This window comes from Manis pentadactyla, chromosome 2 (assembly GCF_030020395.1).
Source record: "Manis pentadactyla isolate mManPen7 chromosome 2, mManPen7.hap1, whole genome shotgun sequence".
In the NCBI taxonomy this organism is placed as follows: Eukaryota; Metazoa; Chordata; class Mammalia; order Pholidota; family Manidae; genus Manis; species Manis pentadactyla.
Window position 1 is genome coordinate 155,149,524 of NC_080020.1, and position 17,638 is coordinate 155,167,161.

Consider the following 17,638-nt stretch of genomic DNA (forward strand, 5'->3'; position numbering starts at 1 on the left):
TTAAATCTAGCCTGGGAGTGGTGTGTGTATGTAGGGATGGGTGATGAATCAAATATCACAGGGGCCCAGGAGGCTTAGTGAAGATTGCCATAGTGAGGGTATGTGCTGACCCCTTGCCTGCCACACCAAAAGGTGAGTCCAGTGCTGTCGCAGTCTCCAGTTTTTCAAAAGAATCTGAAAATCTGGATTTTTACATGAAACCTCCTGAGTTTAAAATGTTTGCAACTAAATAAACATTTTAAAAAGTAGTATGTAGGCTAAAGAAAATGGTGTTGGGCCTTATTTGGCTCATTTGCTATCTCTGTATGGGCCCTTACCAATCTTTCCAAGCTTTCTGCAATGACCTAGTCGGTCTTTCAGAGCCCAGTCTTAGGTGACTTCCTCTTCATGATACCACCCCAAACCCCTGGCTGGGGAATCTTTTTCTAGAACACTCTGGGGTCTTTCGTGATCATTTCCATCTTGAAATCTATTTGTGTTCCTTCCAGGTACCATGCGATATCCGTTTCATTCTCTCAGCTACCCAGTGAAGTATTTGCACATTTAGAGTTGAGTGGGGACGTTGAGATCTTGCTCGGGTCATAAAGCCAAGGAGTTAAGTGTTGGAGCTGAGACTCCAACCCCCAAGTCTGAACTCTACCTTGAGCGGCTCTACCTCCCTTTTATTCCTTTGATTCCTTTCGGGCCAGCCATGGTCTTGATTCATCCATCTCCTGATTCATATCGGCAAAACGCTGAGTAAATTTCTTTGACTTATTTTTAATAGACTTCATTTTTTTAAGAGCAGTTTTAGACTCACAGAAACTTATTTTAAAATTTATTTCTATTATTTATTTACATAAGAAATTCTTAACTAGTATACCCGGGGGTCGGGGAGCTGCTCTAGCGAGTGGAAAGTCGGTTGCGCGCCCTCTGAGCCCTGGCCAAACACCCTGCAAAGGAGAAATGGCCGTGGGAGCAGCAAGAATTGGGGCTGCAGGAGCGAGCCGCCTCCTCTGCCTTCGCTTTCCCGGCTGGAAATGCAGGAGGTGGAAACTCCTCCCTCCGCGCTTTCTGTCTGGGAGGACCCGCGCGCGTTCCCCGCTCTTCTCTTCCCGCCTGGGCGGCCGCAGCTGTCTCCTTTCCGGGTTTTGCAGCTCACCGCCCTCCCATCTCAGGCTTTTATCCTGAGATAAAACGCTTCCGCATTTTGCTTGGTACCCGGCGCGCCGGGGCGCGGAGGCGGTAACGCGCACGCGCGCTAGCATCTGGCCCCGGCCGAGCGCGCGGGCCGAAGATTGTGGGTGAGGGCTGGGGCGGACTCGGCGCGGGTGGCGGGACCCGGGGGCCACCGTCTGAGTCAGAGCGGGCGGGCGTCTCGGCGAGGGCCTTAGGGCTTCCGGGGCATGCGGGGACCGAGGGCTAGACCCCGGGGCCGGGGCGGCCGGGGCCTGACGGGCGTGTCTGGCCGGGGGCGGACTCGGGCTGCCGTGACGCGGGCGGCGAGCCGGGCCCGCGCGGGCGGGAGGCGGGTGCGAGGCGTCTTCTCCTCGTCGCGAACTCTGGGTGATCTTGGCCAAGTCACTTCATACCCTGAGCCAGTGCCTTGGTCAGTAAGACGCGAATTATAAGCCCAACCTCGTGGATGAGGCCGTTTTGAGGCTCTGAGGCGAGACCCCCAGGGGGCTCCCGGAGTACCGGGCGGTTTGCCGGGCACCACCCTACTGTGAGGGAGAGGGTTTCTGCGGTGGATTTTGTTACTGGCTTTGGGGAGGAGCTCTCATTGTATATTTTTCAAAACTCCAGAGTATTATGAAGTAGCTGCACAACTTTTGTTTAACATACCACGGGAGACTCGAGGGCTCCCTGGAGGCTCGCGTTCGGCGTGCTGTGGGGACTCACGCTGTGGCCACAGAGCTCTGTGACGCCTCAGAGCATGGCGGGAAGCCGTAGAGACCCTTAGCTTTGGAAGAACTCGTATTTGTGATCCCTGTTGTTTGCCAAAACCCGTCCTGCCCACGTAGGAAAATTGTGGCGCTGTCCAAGCAAGTTTATTGCCCGTCCATATGAGGCCAGTGTGAACAGTGGAGTCATTTAGCGCTCCACTTAGTGAATTTGTGGAGGTGGAGTATGGAGTAGCTTTTCGGTGGTGGTGTGGGTTATCAGAAACCTCTTAGTGGGCAAGGGTCTGCAGGGTAATGGGTGCTCAGTTATGACTGATAGAAGGCCACAAACGTAAGAAGCATATTAGATGTTTAGGTTGGAAGAAATTTAGAATATTTGAATTGATTTAAACTTAAACTTTTCATTGCAGGTGACTAGCATGCAGAAACCCATTCTCTTACTTGCTGACTGACCCTCTACTGACATGGCCCACCGGGGTGGGGAGAGGGACTTTCAGACTTCAGCACGGCGCATGGGCACGTCGCTGCTCTTCCAACTTTCAGTGCACGAGCGGGAGCTGGACCTGGTTTTCCTGGATCATAGCTATGCCAAGCCATGGAGTGCCCACCCAGATGCCAGTAGTGCCCGCCCCACCCGCATGCTCTTTGTTACGCCCCGGAGGCAGCACGAAAGTACCATGTGAGTTTGGGCTTCTCTCCTAGGGGCTGCCCCTGCCCTAATTGGTCAGTCATCAGATGCTGGGGATTAGAGAGGATTTTATTACTGGAGATTGTATGGAGGGGGGCCTTGGATGTTTAATTCAGGCATCTCTGTTAACACAGTATGAGGATATCAGACCTCTATGTGGACCATCTGCATGTAAGACATCTAATGGGTTAAGAAAGCAAGATGTTCAAAAGAAAGCAAACAGCCTGTTCCACTTAGATGTTTGGATTTGTATGGGAAGAGGAAATTGAAGATTATTTAACTGGTGAAAAAAAAAAAGACTGAAGAGTTGATTTTTTTTTTTTCCTCCCAATTGCTTTTTTTTTTTTTTTAATTTTATTTTGGTATCATTAATCTACAATTACATGAAGGACATTATGTTTACTACGCTCCCCCCTTCACCAAGTCCCCCCCACATCCCCGTTCACAGTCACTGTCCATCAACATAGTAAGATGCTATAAAATCACTACTTGTCTTCTCTGTGTTGCACAGCCTTCCCCGTGCCCCCCCCCCACTGTACATGCTAATCGTAATGCCCCCTTTCTTTTTTTCCCACCCTTATCCCTCCCTTCCCACCCGTCCTCCCCAGTCCCTTTCCCTTTGGTAACTATTAGTCCATTCTTGGGTTCTGTGCTTCTGCTGCTGTTTTGTTCCTTCAGTTTTCTTTTGTTCTTATACTCCACATATGAGTGAAATCATTTGGTACTTGTCTTTCTCCGCCTGGCTTATTTCACTGAGCATAATACCCTCTAGCTCCATCCATGTTGTTGCGAATGGTAGGATTTGTTTTTTCTTATGGCTGAGTAATATTCCATTGTGTATATGTACCACATCTTCTTTATCCATTCATCTACTGATGGACATTTAGGTTGCTTCCATATCTTGGCTATTGTAAATAGTGCAGTGATAAACTTAGGGGTGCATCTGTCTTTTTCAAACTGGAGTGCTGCATTCTTGGGGTAAATTCCTAGAAGTGGAATTCCTGGGTCAAATCGTATTTCTATTTTGAGCATTTTGAGGAACCTCCATACTGCTTTCCACAATGGCTGAACTAATTTACATTCCCACCAGCAGTGTAGGAGGGTTCCCCTTTCTCCACAACCTCGCCAACATTTGTTGTTGTTTGTCTTTTGGATGATAGCCATCCTTACTGGTGTGAGATGATATCTCATTGTAGTTTTAATTTGCATTTCTCTGATGACAAGCGATGTGGAGCATCTTTTCATGTGTCTGTTGGCCATCTGAATTTCTTCTTTAGAGAACTGTCTATTCAGCTCCTCTGCCCATTTTTTAATTGGGTTATTTGCTTTTTGTTTGTTGAGGTGTGTGAGCTCTTTATATATTTTGGATGTCAACCCTTTATCGGATCTGTCATTTACGAATATATTCTCCCATACTGTAGGGTACCTTTTTGTTCTATTGATGGTGTCCTTGCTGTACAGAAGCTTTTCAGCTTGATATAGTCCCATTTGTTCATTTTTGCATTTGTTTCCCTTGCCCGGGGAGATATGTTCAAGAAGAGGTCACTCATGTTTATGTCCATGAGATTCTTGCCTATGTTTTTTTCTAATAGTTTTATGGTTTCATGACTTACATTCAAGTCTTTGATCCATTTCTAATTTACTTTTGTGTATGGGGTTAGACAGTGATCCAGTTTCATTCTCTTACATGTAGCTGTCCAGTTTTGCCAGCACCATCTGTTGAAGAGACTTTCATTTCCCCATTGTATGTCCATGGCCCCTTTATCGAATATTAGTTGACCATATATGTTTGGGTTAATTTTTGGAGTCTCTATTCTGTTCCATTGGTCTGTGGCTCTGTTCTTGTACCAGTACCAAATTGTCTTGATTACTGTGGCTTTGTAGTATTTTGTTGAGTATTTTTGCATCTATGTTCATCAGGGATATTGGTCTGTAGTTTTCTTTTTTGGTGGGGTCTTTGCCTGGTTTTGGTATTAGGGTGATGTTGGCTTCATAGAATGAGTTTGGGAGTATTCCCTCCTCTTCTATTTTTGGAAAACTTTAAGGAGAATGGGTATTATGTCTTCTCTGTATGTCTGATAAAATTCTAAGGTAAATCCATCTGGCCCGGGGGTTTTGTTCTTTGGTAGTTTTTTGATTACCGCTTCAATTTCGTTGCTGGTAATTGGTCTGTTTAGATTTTCTGTTTCTTTCTGGGTCAGTCTTGGAAGGTTGTATTTTTCTAGGAAGTTGTCCATTTCTCCTAGGTTTCCCAGCTTGTTAGCATATAGGTTTTCATAGTACTCTCTAACAATTCTTTGTATTTCTGTGGGGTCCGTCGTGATTTTTCTTTTCTCGTTTCTGATTCTGTTGATTTGTGTTGACTCTCTTTTCCTCTTAATAAGTCTGGCTAGAGGCTTATCTATTTTGTTTATTTTCTCGAAGAACCAGCTCTTGGTTTCATTGATTTTTGCTATTGTTTTATTTGAAGAGTTGATTTTTTAAAAATGCCACACAAGATTAGACTCATTCCTTTAGTCTAGTGTCCTGGCTTGCTCCAACACTCAACAATAACCTTTTTGTGGTGATGCAAATTGCTTTTCCTGACTTCACCCACAAACTTTAGAGCATATTCTCAAGACCTAGCTTCCTTTCAGCTTGTCACAGAACTGTCAACCGTGGGTTGATCTGAACCCTTGTGAGGTCTGATTATATATTCAGCAGGCTTACGTTATAGGCTAAGGAGTTTCTCATAGATTTACTATGTATGTATGATAAATTTATATTTGGCTTAAATAAACTTGTTGCAGCACTTCTTTTGAGCTTTAAGGTGGTCTAATTATTTATTTTTCAAGGTTTGTTGATGATTTTGGTGATCAAATCATGTCCTTAATAACTTTTTTGGGGAAGAAATGTTTTTGTTTTGTCTGTTGCTGTTTACTCTCCCCTACAATCTCCACTCCAGAGTCAGTAAAGCACCATTTGTGCAGTTACGTATGCCCTTCATCATGACACTAGGTATGTTTCACTCAGATCACCCATGCAATTTCCTCATTCATTCCTCTCCCTCCCTCCTTCTCCACTTTGCGCCGGAGCCTAGAATATTCTTCCTCTCCTTCCCTTCCTCTCCCTCTTCCCTCTTTGTTTACAACTCAGTTTTTCCATCACTTTGTTGAGGAGGCTTCTCTGTTTGCCCCGCTCAGAGCTGGCTTTTCAGTCCTTCCCATGGTCTCTCTAATGTAAACAGTAACACACTGCATTGTACCACTCCGAGATGGTGATGGATACATAAGCATGTACAAGTCACTCTTGTGCTCAGGGTACCTTGCATGATACATGGAAGAACGTCAATTAATAAGCACTTAATTACTGTTTGCTGCTTGAGAGAATTAGCTACAAGAGATTGTTTTAGTGAAGAATTTAGCATTATTATGGATCTGAGAAATTCCTTGTACTCTGGTTTTCAGAATACTGCTTTAGTTAAAAATTATGCAACTGTAAGTCTGTTGGTTTTACTTGATGAGAGCAATTCAGAGAATTGTTTGTGATCTGGCCTAATGTTTAATCTTTCCTCTAGCACAGATTTTAGGTTTGTTGGGGAGTAGTGATCTTACATTTTGCTTCTGCAGGTTCCCCATTTATCATTAATGAGCTAGAGGTACCAGGATGTGTGTGTTTTAAACACATGTAGAATAATGGTTTTTATTTCATTTCCCAATAAGGGCAGCATTCTGTTGGCTTTTTTCGTTCTACAGGGTACAGGATGTGTGACTTTAGGGAATAATCCAGGATAATCCTGAGGCCTCTGGCCCAGGGCATCACTGGAAAGCTCCTTTAAATAGAATTTGAAATCTTTTTCTCTTAGTTTGTAATAACTTCTTGCTAACACTGAAACTCCTGTGTTAATACCTCATGATATTTTCCAAAAGTGAGAGTCTGGAACGTGGTCATTTCAGTAGTTAGTTATTTCTCCTATGAACCATCTCTATATAGGCCCTACAGTGTGTTCTAGGAACTCGTTTTAGGCCACTGTGTGTGGAATATAGTTGCAATAGGGGTGTAAGTGGGAGCTGGGGAGAAGTTGGCAGAGGCTACCTCATGAACGATTTGATCTTAAGAATGGTAAGAAGTCATTGAAGGATTTTAAGCTAGAGGTTGGATTTGTATTTTAAAAAATCACTTTGAATTTTTGTCGAATATAGTGGCAGGAGTGGAATAAAGACCTGCCAGGAGGCCATTACAGTACTGCAGTTGTGACCTCCACCTTGGAGAGGGGCAGGAATTGTACAGATGGAGAAAAATGGATGGCCTTGAGATAGATTTTGTCGATACCGTGGACAGGACCTCTTGTCATGAATTGGAAAGGGGCCAGGGTTTAGAGGCAAGGTGAAATTTGGATGACTCTTAGATTTCTGGCTTGAGCAACTGGGTGGTACCTTGAGTTGGGGAAGACTGGAAGAGGATAGATTTGGAATGGTGAAATTGAGAGTTTTTTCTTTCTTTTTTTTGGCATACAGGCCCAAGTGCTTAGCCCAATGTCTGCTCAGAGATGATAATTAGCTTTTTCACCCACCACCTAATTTAGCTGCACATTATATCAGTTCATTTTATAATGATGTAATTATTCCATCCATTTGGAATGGATGCAATAAGATCACCATGGTTGAAAAGTTAAAAAGTGATGTTTAGTAGGTATCCGGTAGACCAGTTTGGTTGGCACAGTATTTTGGGTGACAAGTTGGTGTAGTGAAGGGCCCTTAGGGCAGTAGGATTTCATTAACATTTTGAAATATGAAAGTTCCTTTATATATCCATTTCTTTTTGTTTCTGTTCTCAGCTCCTTACACAGTGAGATAAATAGCTAAGGTGATCTGTTACAGACAGTGACCTTTGCAGGTGATTGGTTACAGACAATCACAGGCTTTTACAGTATGTAATTAAATAGCCGCTGACTTGCTAATGAAAAGGAAAGTTTGTATGAATAACTTAAAACTTTAGACCAACAATGGGCAGCAGAACTCTGCAGTGTTAGAAATGCTCTATAACTGTGCTGTCCAATACAATAGCCACTAGCCACATGTCTGTTGAGCACTTGAAATGTGGCTGGTGTGACTGAGGACCAGAATTTTTAATTATATTTCATTTTTATTGATCTAAATAGTTGCATGCAGCTTATAGCTACCATATTGGAAAGAATGTTTAGGCAATCAACTGTTGCTTACAGACTATATTTGTCTTCTTAAACAACTGTCATTTTTTTTGCATCAACTCATTTTAAAGTGACCTTGTGTTCCTCTAGCACACAACAACATGCAGGGGCAGAGAACAGACAGGTGTGGGAAAGATGACTTTGGATCATTATTTTCTCATGGATGTAATGTGCTTATGCATACTTTAAAGCTGATAATTATATTAAGGAGACATGTTTTGGCAAACAAATGATCATTAAACACCTATGTGGAGTGAAGTACATGTGGCCTGGTCCTATTTCCTCATCTGTTTACAGTGAATCAGATGTCCCAGTAGATGTGGAAACAGTCACGTCAACCCCTGTGCCACTCTACGACAATCAGAAGGCACGCAGTGTGATGAATGAATGTGAACGGCATGTCATCTTTGCCAGGACAGATGCAGATGCTCCTCCGCCACCAGAGGACTGGGAAGAGCATGTCAATAGGTAGGTGCTCCTCAGGAAGACTCACTGCAGGGCTGGTGGTCACCCCACTGTAAATATTTTGTATCATCTTCATTGAAACATTTATTAGGAGCTTATTTCATTTGCAGCAACACAGTCAGAATGTTCTCCTAACTCCCTGCATTGTAACTCTCAGCTCACTATGCAGTGACCTTGAGAGGAAGGCTTGCGTCTCAGCCATCTTTGCATCCCTGACACTTAGGACACTGCCTGGCACACAGTAGGCATGTAATAACTATTTATTGAATAAATAAATCAAATTTGATAAGTATGACAGCTTTGTAGATTATGTAGTACAGGTTATGATGTGGGAGTTACCCAGATTACAATAAGAACCAAGCTATTAAAAAAAACGTACATTCATAAGAATCTGTATTTATGTGGCCTGTAACTAGGATAATGAAAAATGTTTGGAATTACATGAAGAGCTAAGAGATGTTTGATATGAGTGGCTTTTAAAAGCAGATTTGCAGTCTGTGGGTTTGAGAGAACACTTCAGCCCATTTTGATGAGTTTACTGGCTGGTTTTGTTCTCATTCTTCCTGCTAGCCCAGGGGACTCAACACCTCTCCAGGTCTTCGTCATTGTTCATTTGGCAAACATTTATCTTTTACCTATGGCATAACAGCTTTATGAGGATAAAGTTTATATACTCTACAGTTCACCTACTTAATGTGTACAGTTAGTGGTTTTTAGAATGTTCATCACCACAGTCAATTTGAAATGAACATTTTCATCACCCCAAAAAGAAACTCTCTACCCATTAATAGTCCATGCCCATTTCCTCCCAATCCCTTCAGTCCCTAGCCATCAACAGTCTACTTTCTGTCTCTCTAAGTTTGTCTGTTCTGGACTTTTCATACAAATTGAATCATATAATGTGGTCTTTTGTGACTGGCTTCTATCACTTAGCATAATGTTTTCAAGGTTCATCTATGTTGCACAAATTAGTCCTTCATTCCTGTTTATTGCTGAATGATGTTCCATTGTATCGATATACCACATTCTGTTCATTCATCCATTGATGGATATTTGGGTTACTAATAGTTTTTGGCCATTATGAATAATGCTGCTATGAACATTCATGTACTTGTTTTTGTGTGGACATATGTTTTCAGTTCTCTTACATATATACCTGGGAGTAGAATTGTTGGGTCATTTGGTAAACTCTCTGTTAACTTTTGAGGAATTTCCAGAATGTTTTCCAAAGGGGCTGTGTCATTTTACATTCCCACTGGCAGTGTATGGGAATTCCAAAGTCTCCACATCTTGCCAATACTTGTTATTATCTGTCCTTTTGTTACTGTTATGAGCATTCTAGTGGGTGTGAAGTGACATCTCACTGTCTTCTTAATTTACATTTCTCTGATGGTGCTCTCTATATTTTTATCTACATGTATAAGGGAGTGTTAAAATCTTTACATCAGGAGTTGGTAAATGGCAAACTTGCCATAATGTTGAAGAGCTCTTATTTGGTGACAACAGAAGAGAAAGGTAAATTTGGTAGGAAGAATGGTAGGAAATCTTGAGGCAATTGGTGTGATGTATGAGTCTGGTTGGAAGCAGGGAATGAGATTGAGCAGTTATGCTTGTGTGATCAGGGTAGTAGCTGTTGAGGAGGAGCCTTTGGTCAAAGAACTTAGGAAAAAGTTTTGTGGGTTCTTTTTTTTTTTTTTTTTTTTGAGAGGGCATCTCTCATATTTATTGATCAAATGGTTGTTAACAACAATAAAATTCTGTATAGGGGACCCAATGCACAATCATTAATCAACTCCAAGCCTAATTCTCAACAGTCTCCAATTTTCTGAAACATAACGAACAAGTTCTTACACGGGGAACTAGTTCTTACATAGTGAATAAGTTCTTACATGGTGAACAGTGCAAGGGCAGTCAGCACAGAAACTTTTGGTTTTGATCACGCATCATGAGTTTTGTGGGTTCTAAAATTAGAGTTAGTGTGTGCCTTAGGAAGGGGAAATGCTCTCCAGAGCTTTAGACAAAGGAAAACTGCTGTGAATGAAGATTAACTGCTGGAATTAATTAACTGGGGTCAATGAATTCAACAAAAGCTTATCACCAGTGTTACAGTTAATAGTAATAACAAATAATGACAGGTTAGTAACAAAAAAGAACTACCATTTGCCAAGTGCTTTCTAGGTGCCAGGCATTGTGCCAAGCACTTCATATTCATTCTTTGTCTTAATCCTCACAGTAACTCTCCAAGGTCTATCCCTTCTTCATCTCTATTTTACAAGGTGAAGAAACTTAGCTCAGGGAGTTTAAGAAGCCTTAGGTGGAAAGTGATGGAACAGTGATTTGTTTAAAACAGCAGTCTGACTCCAGTGCCCAGTGTTCTCCACTGCTGTGCCATCTCTTTAAGGGCAGTTAAAAGAGAGACCAGTTAGAGGTAGCTGAACAAGGTGGCCTCACATGGTTATGTGTCCCTTTGTGGTGCTTTCAGTTGCCTTGTCCTCAGTTTGCAACTTCAGAAGCTGCATGGGAGAAGTTTTGTATCAGTTCGCCCATTGTCATGATCAGGAGATTTTAGGAGGCTCATCATACTTACAAAGTCATTACAGACTTAATAATACATATGAATATCAGTTTCTTAGTTTATAAGGAGAGAAATGCTTGCAAGGCAGAAGAGATCCTGGGGTGGCCCTGGGCAGAGCACTGCTACTCAGTGGGAGAGTCCAGGGGAGCCATTCCATTCCTGAGGTGGATGGTGAGTGGTACCCTCCTTCAGCAAAATACTGGATGTACCTGTCTTTCCTCAAAGCAGGATGGGTCCACAGAGAGGTCAGGGCACCCCTTCACCTACCCAATCCTGAAGAGAAACGCTGACAGATTCTTATCTTTGGCTTGTCTTTCTCCATGTGGTCCTTCATCCTTCTGTTATGACATTGCCAGATTGATATGATTAATTAGTGCTGTTTATCTCAGATTATTTGTTTTTTAGTGTCTGATGAGATTTTGGAGGCGTCCTACTCTCATTAGCAACAGGCTTACAAACCATCTCTTCAGGTAGGTCACTTTTGCACACAGCTAATTTCATTATTTGATGGTACTTACTGGCTTCAGTTTCAGAGGTCACCATTTTATGACCTTATTCCCTAATTCTGGGTCTATAGCCTGTTTGGAACTTGGAGTTAGTTCCCTCTCCTCTAACTATAATTATCTTGTTGCCCTTCTGTCCCTTGACTTGATTGTTAAATTGCTGCTGCTTTTCTTCCTGTATAAAATCATGTAAAATTAGTTTCCCACATCAAGTACTCATGGACTATAGAACAGCTCTCTAGAAATCTGTTTTTCCTTGGAGAGCTTACTCTGATCTATCAATGGAATCAGAAACTTAATTTTCTTTGCTAGTGCCCTTTTCCCCCTCTTGAATTATTTCAGTGGAAACTGCCTTTAGATAACTTCCTGCATATAGAAAGTGAAGCCCCCTGCAACTGACACTAGTGTTGGGTAGTAATGTGTGATAGCTTGTGACACAGTTTAAATAGCCCTCACTGCCTGATTTAATTGTCCAGATCAGAGGATGGCAAACTATGGCCTTTGTACCAAATCTGGCCTATTGCTTGTTTTTGTATGGCCTGTGAACTAAGAATAGTTTTTACACTGGTTTAAAAAAAAGTTTTTAAAAAAACACATCAATTTCAACTTTCAGTGCCCATAAATAGTTTTATTGGATCATAGTCACGCATATCCATTTAGGTACTGTTCATGACTGCTTTTGTACTATAACTGTAGAGATGAATACTTGTGACAGAGACCGTATGGCCCATAAACTCTTAACACACCTATTGCCCATTCAGTTATAGGAAAAGTTTGCTGACCTCTGGTCTAGATCATGTTCTTGTGTCTGCATGCCTAAGTCATGTGACTTGGAGAAACTTTGAAAACGATTTACATTTGCTGGTGTAGTAATGTTGTCCCGAAGAAGTTGGACCAGACTTTTTTTTCCTCCCCAAATGTTTTGTCACATGCCAGGTTTAATTAGATGCACAGCTTTTGAAAGACATTTAACAAAATACTCCTGACATGATACTTCTCAACATTGCTCAAATGGACGTTAGGACATTTCTAACATTGCAGTAAAAGATCTAGTGTCCTAAAGCAGGTGGTTTTATCTTAGAATTCAGAGCTTCTGAATTCACCTCCCCCAAAATTCTTTTTAAAATTTGCTCTAATTATATCTCTCAGTATTGTATGTAGCTATGTATGTATTAAACGTACATTGGATGTTTGAAATTTTGAGTCCAAAGTCTTTGAGTTGTTTATTTTCCCTCTTTCACCCTCCCTCCCCACTATTCTCCCTCCCTTTCTGTTTTCTCTCTTCCCTTCATTCCTTCCTTCTTTTCTCCTAGTGTTTAAGCAAGGAGTTTTTATAATCTGAAAAAAATAAGTGTGACCTATTCAGTCTGATATTCTTTGTCTCTTCCTGTTTGACTTCTGGTAATAAAAATCCTTAGACCATGAATTAGTCTCCCTTGAAACAGTATCAGAGAAAGAATAATTAACTTTGGAAATAGACTTTTCTAGGATCAGTGTGACTTTTTGGCTGCTTTGAGTAAGATAAACCAGGGGCCAGACATCATTCAGATTCACTCAGAGCATGGAGAACATAAGATTATCTGATCTCATTTAAGAAATGAAGAAAAGGCATTTTGTGCTCATGAAAACTGAACTGGTTTACTTAAGGGTAGTGTGATGACTCACCACAGTTCCCATCATCTATTTCACTGTTCAGACTTGCATTTAAAATTCTCCTGTTTTTAAAAATTTCCTTAATTATATCTTTTATCTTAATCTTGGGTTAGAGTATTTTTTTTTCCTGCTCACTTAATTTTCCAACCTCCCATGAAGCTGACAAAATACAGAGAACATATTTCAGTTCTTGGAATTACTTTGTTATATATTCAGCAGCAATCCTAAGAATTTTTTCAGGGGTGTTAGATTCTCAACATTGTGGTTTTCCAATTTAATGTCAGCTGTCATTGGTGTATGGTAGTAATTCCTAAATAGCTTTTGAGCACCTCCCCCCCATTTTGTTCACATCATTTTCTCATTCCCATCATTTTGGGTTTCAGAATAAATATAGAGTAAGAGAAAAATAGAGAAAACAAGTCCCTCCTGTTGTACAATAAACAGAATAATTTTGGAATGCTTTTGGTACCTCATAAGTAAATTATACCTTATTCTCTGTCCTCAGAATTAAAGTTTGCAGTATGATCAGTAGGCTTTGAGAAAGCTTGAGATTGTTGAACATGAAGAAATTGTATTTGTTGCTTAAACTATTTGATTATTAATAAACATTATTGCTAGGGGTAAGGCTATAGTGTAATACTGCTTTCACTGTCACATGTTCTTTATATATGTTATTGTACAGAACTGGAAATATGAAAATTTTAACACAGATAGCCTTTGAACCTTCATTTCCAATTCAAGAACTTTACCCTACAGAGATACTTGCACAACCATATGAAGATGTAGATAGAGAGAGGTGTTTGTATATTGGTGGGTAAAGAAGGGGAGGTGGTCACTGCAACTGTTTGTAATAGCAATAAGAGACACAACCCAAATGCCCACCAACTGGCCATTAACAGCAAAGAAGTGTATTAGTATGGAAGTACATCCATGTATTTCCAGAGAGCATTTTAAAACTACTTGTTAAACACCCTCTGTTCCTGCTACCACCACCAAATAAATCCCCAAGTCCACTTGAGAATCACTGTGCATAAGAGAAATGCTACTCATGTGAGTGTTGTACATTTAAATAACGTGAAGGAAAATGAAGTTACGGACCAGTGGGCTGGAGCTTCTGGACCCCACCAGCCTTTCCGGTCCCAAGGTATCCTGAGTCCAGCATTGAGTTAAAGCATCTGCTCTCCACCTCCCAAGTTCGGAATCTCTGAATGTCAAAGCACAACAAAAACTGACTGGGTCCAGGTGAAGTAGCCAAATTAAACCAAGAGAACTACAGGAAAGTAAGAAAAAGGGCAACTCCAAGAAATCCAAGATTGCTTTAAGTACCCCACAAAAGGATCACAAAAGGGGTGCAAGGCTTTGGAGTTTAAAACAGGATTTAGCTCTTGCAAGGAAAGCTATTGAAGATAGAGGGTGCTTCTGAACAATTCTGTGATCACGGGCTTCAGCTGCTCTCATACTTTTAGCTCCCATCAATAAAAGCTAACCTGGGTTTTTATTGCTAGGAGAAACATAGATCATTCAATCCATGTGTTTTACAGTCAGGGAGACTGAGGGCACAGAGCCAGCTCTTTATTGAAGAGCTGGTTAAGAGTCCTGGCTCCTAGTTAGTGTTCTCCCGGACTGTAACTGGTTTGTAAAACTAGAGGTGTGGGAGGGGGAGATTTGTTTTACAGAAGAAAATGAAGTTGGACCATTATTTCCCTCCTTTCTAGAAGGTATTTACTCTTTCCAAGGATAGTGGGTTAGTTGTACAAAATGAATAACAAAGGGTGATTTGTCCGCCATCTGCATATTTGCTGGGCCATATGATTGCTGTTCTTAGATGACCTGTAGAGAATTGAGTATCTTGTTGGCAGGGTGTGGTGGGAAGGGCTCTAGTCTGTTACAGAGTAAGAGATGTTGATTAAATTGTTGAAGTTGATTCAAGCAGCTTGCCTGCAGTGACCACCCTGGTGTGGTGAAGGGCTTGGTTTACAGCTGAGCCTTAGTCATGTTTGGGTCTTCCTCTGCTGCTCAGCACCCATGTGCTAGGTGTGGGAGGGAGTGGGAGGGTTTAATTTGTACTCAATTGTTCACAGGACTGAGACTATAGCATGCACAAAATTCATTTATTTATTCAGCAGATATTCGCGTCCCTCTTGTGTGTCAGACACTGTTTTATGTGCTGGGGATATAGCATTTAAACTAAACCAACAAAAGTCCCTGCCATCTTGACCTTTACCTTCTGCCAGAGAGAGAAAGACTAAACAAATAAATAAAATGGATAGAATGTGGGGTGGAGATATGGCTGGAAAGGTGGAGAGGGAATCTGGGGTGGGAGTGAGGTGTTGGTAGCTTTAAATAGGGTTGAGTTGGGGGAGCCTCAGGGGAAGGTGAATCTGAGCAATACCCTGAAGGAGATTGGAGAGGGAGCCATTGTTTCAGGTGGAGAGATTGGATGACAAAGGCCCAGTTTGTGATTCAGGAGCAAGCAGGATCGGGAAGGATGGAGGGGGGAACTGTGGTGAAGACAGTCAGGGGCAGTCATGGATCTTGAGGCTGTACAGGCAGTCCTGTTGTAAGGACTTGGCTTTTAACTGTTTGAAATGGGGCCACAAAGGGCTTTGAGTAGAGTGACATGATCTGGCTTAGGTTTTCGACTGATTTTTTCCAGAATTAATTTTCCGAATTGGCTTTCCAAAAGGTCTTACTAATTTATGTTTCCGTCAACAAAGTATAGAGGGATATATTTTCTTACATCCTCACAACAGAGTATCACTCTGTATTTTTACCCATTTGATAGGTGAGAAATAGTATTTTATTATTTTAATTTGCATGTTTGATTTTGAAGGGGGCCGACTATCCCCAGGTTCTCATTTGGGTCTGGCATCCACTTAGGATTTCTTTTTTTTAAGTAATCACCAGTTTATGTCAGGGAGAGTTGGTAAGCAAATATTAATTGGGCATCTTCTGTCACCTTTCACTTAATATCTTCAGGAAGACTGGCCTGAGATGGAATTAAGATTGCCAGGAGCTGGGGAGCAGGAGGAGGACCTCAGAAAGTCACGCACCACTGTGCAGGGTGTAGGGAGGTGGGAGTGAGCAGTGGGGCAGGTTTCCAGTTGCAGGGAGTTTACAGCTGATTTGGAGGAGGACACGTATGGCCTCCTATAAGTGAGGTAGAAGTGCCTGGGAAAGTATCATGTGGGGTGATGCAGTGCTAACTTAAGGAGCAGACCATTCAAGAGTGAATATGTTAATTATGTGATACGTAGAAAAATAAAAGAAGTATACATGGGAAAGGGTAAGAGGTAATGTGGGGTAGTATATTAGGGAGTGGAAAAATAGCACTTCATTTGTGTTATTTTTGTTCTTAAAGCTAATTTAAATAGGCTGCTTATTGTAGTCTGAGGTTTTAGTACATTAAAATGCTTGCACAGCCTGTCTGCCTTTTTGTATGAAATATTAAACTGGTGAAATTCAAATATATCTGTACAGTGGTGCCATGCTTTTATTTACTTAATAGATCATTTTAGGCACTAAGCAAATAATTAGCTTTGCTAGCACTAAAAATACTTCCCTTATGACTGATTTTGACTTGTAGTAGGTCTGTCAATACAAGTGTACGCTGAGGTAGCTCATCAGCAGGGTTGGGATCAGAATCTAGTTTTGTGTGTTAACTCAGTGGTCTTAGACTACTTGAACTACTTGGAGTAACTCTTTCATAGTAGGAACAGAAACCGTGGCATAATCTTTGTATGCTGTACATGCAGGGACTGTGTCTCAAGGGTTTGACTTTAATTCCTCAGTTTCTCTTATAGGACTGGCTGGACCATGGCCCAGAACAAGCTATTCAACAAGATCCTCAAAGCCCTGCAGTCTGACCGCCTTGCCCGCTTGGCCAATGAAGGGGTAAGGCTCCAGAAAGCTGCCCACCTAGGTCAGGTGCCACTGGCTGGCTGACATGCTCCATTGCTCACCCTTATATTTCACCCCTGCCCCCTCTTATGTCCTTCAGGCTTGCAATGAGCCAGTGCTGCGCCGGGTTGCTGTGGACAAGTGTGCAAGGAGAGTGCGGCAGGCCCTGGCAAGTGTAAGCTGGGACACCAAGCTGATCCAGTGGCTACACACCACCCTGGTGGAGACCTTGAGTCTGCCTATGCTGGCGGCCTACCTGGATGCTTTGCAGACCCTGAAAGGGAAGGTAAGGCTCTGCTGGGCCTCTTCTCTATCCTGGGGTAGCCAGCCTCTGCTGTGGGTTCAGGAAGGGAAGGTGGAGTTGGACGAGGTCATTGCCTGCTCAGCCTGGAGGGCATGACTGAAGCTAATGGGTTTGCTATTAAAACCAGGAGACAGCTATTATTTCACATTTTTGTCTGAAATGTCTTCAACCCTACTGTCTTCAGGATGAAGTGTGGGGTCTGAAAACCAGAGTACACTTTTAGCCTCCATAGCCCTGCAGCTTGTGGTTTGAGTCACCTCTGAGGTGAGGTGAGAAAGGAGTTGGATCATCACAGAAGAGATGAACGGTTTACCAGGGAAGAGGGTGGAGAAGGGGACAAGAAAGAAACCAGTAGTGCTCAGCGCAGGGCAGGGCTGGGGGATGTTCTAGAGCAGGGAAGTGTGGTACATCTGTCTTCTTCCTTGAGGGATAAGCCTTCAGTCAGTACCTATAAAACAGCATTATATTTCTCTGTTTTC

The 17,638-nt window shown here is 42.1% G+C and overlaps 1 protein-coding gene across 10 annotated transcripts in view; it reads left to right on the forward strand.

Moving 5' to 3' along the window:
- The first annotated feature begins 1,181 nt into the window (after positions 1–1,181).
- The window catches only part of KANSL3 (KAT8 regulatory NSL complex subunit 3), a 48,414-nt gene continuing 31,957 nt past the window's right edge, over positions 1,182–17,638 (forward strand). For 4 of the 10 annotated variants that reach the window (XM_036888665.2, XM_036888632.2, XM_036888681.2 and 1 more), the window contains exons 1-5: positions 1,182–1,283; positions 2,294–2,562; positions 8,057–8,227; positions 16,747–16,849; positions 16,956–17,141. In XM_036888665.2, the coding sequence (XP_036744560.2) occupies positions 2,348–2,562; positions 8,057–8,227; positions 16,747–16,849; positions 16,956–17,141 (675 nt within the window). In that variant the 5' untranslated portion in view covers positions 1,182–1,283; positions 2,294–2,347. Of the gene's footprint in view, positions 1,284–1,323; positions 1,589–2,293; positions 2,563–8,056; positions 8,228–11,204; positions 11,270–16,746; positions 16,850–16,955; positions 17,142–17,638 lie in introns of those variants that run through there. The other 6 variants (XM_036888672.2, XM_036888651.2, XM_036888690.2 and 3 more) reach the window with 4 other exon arrangements.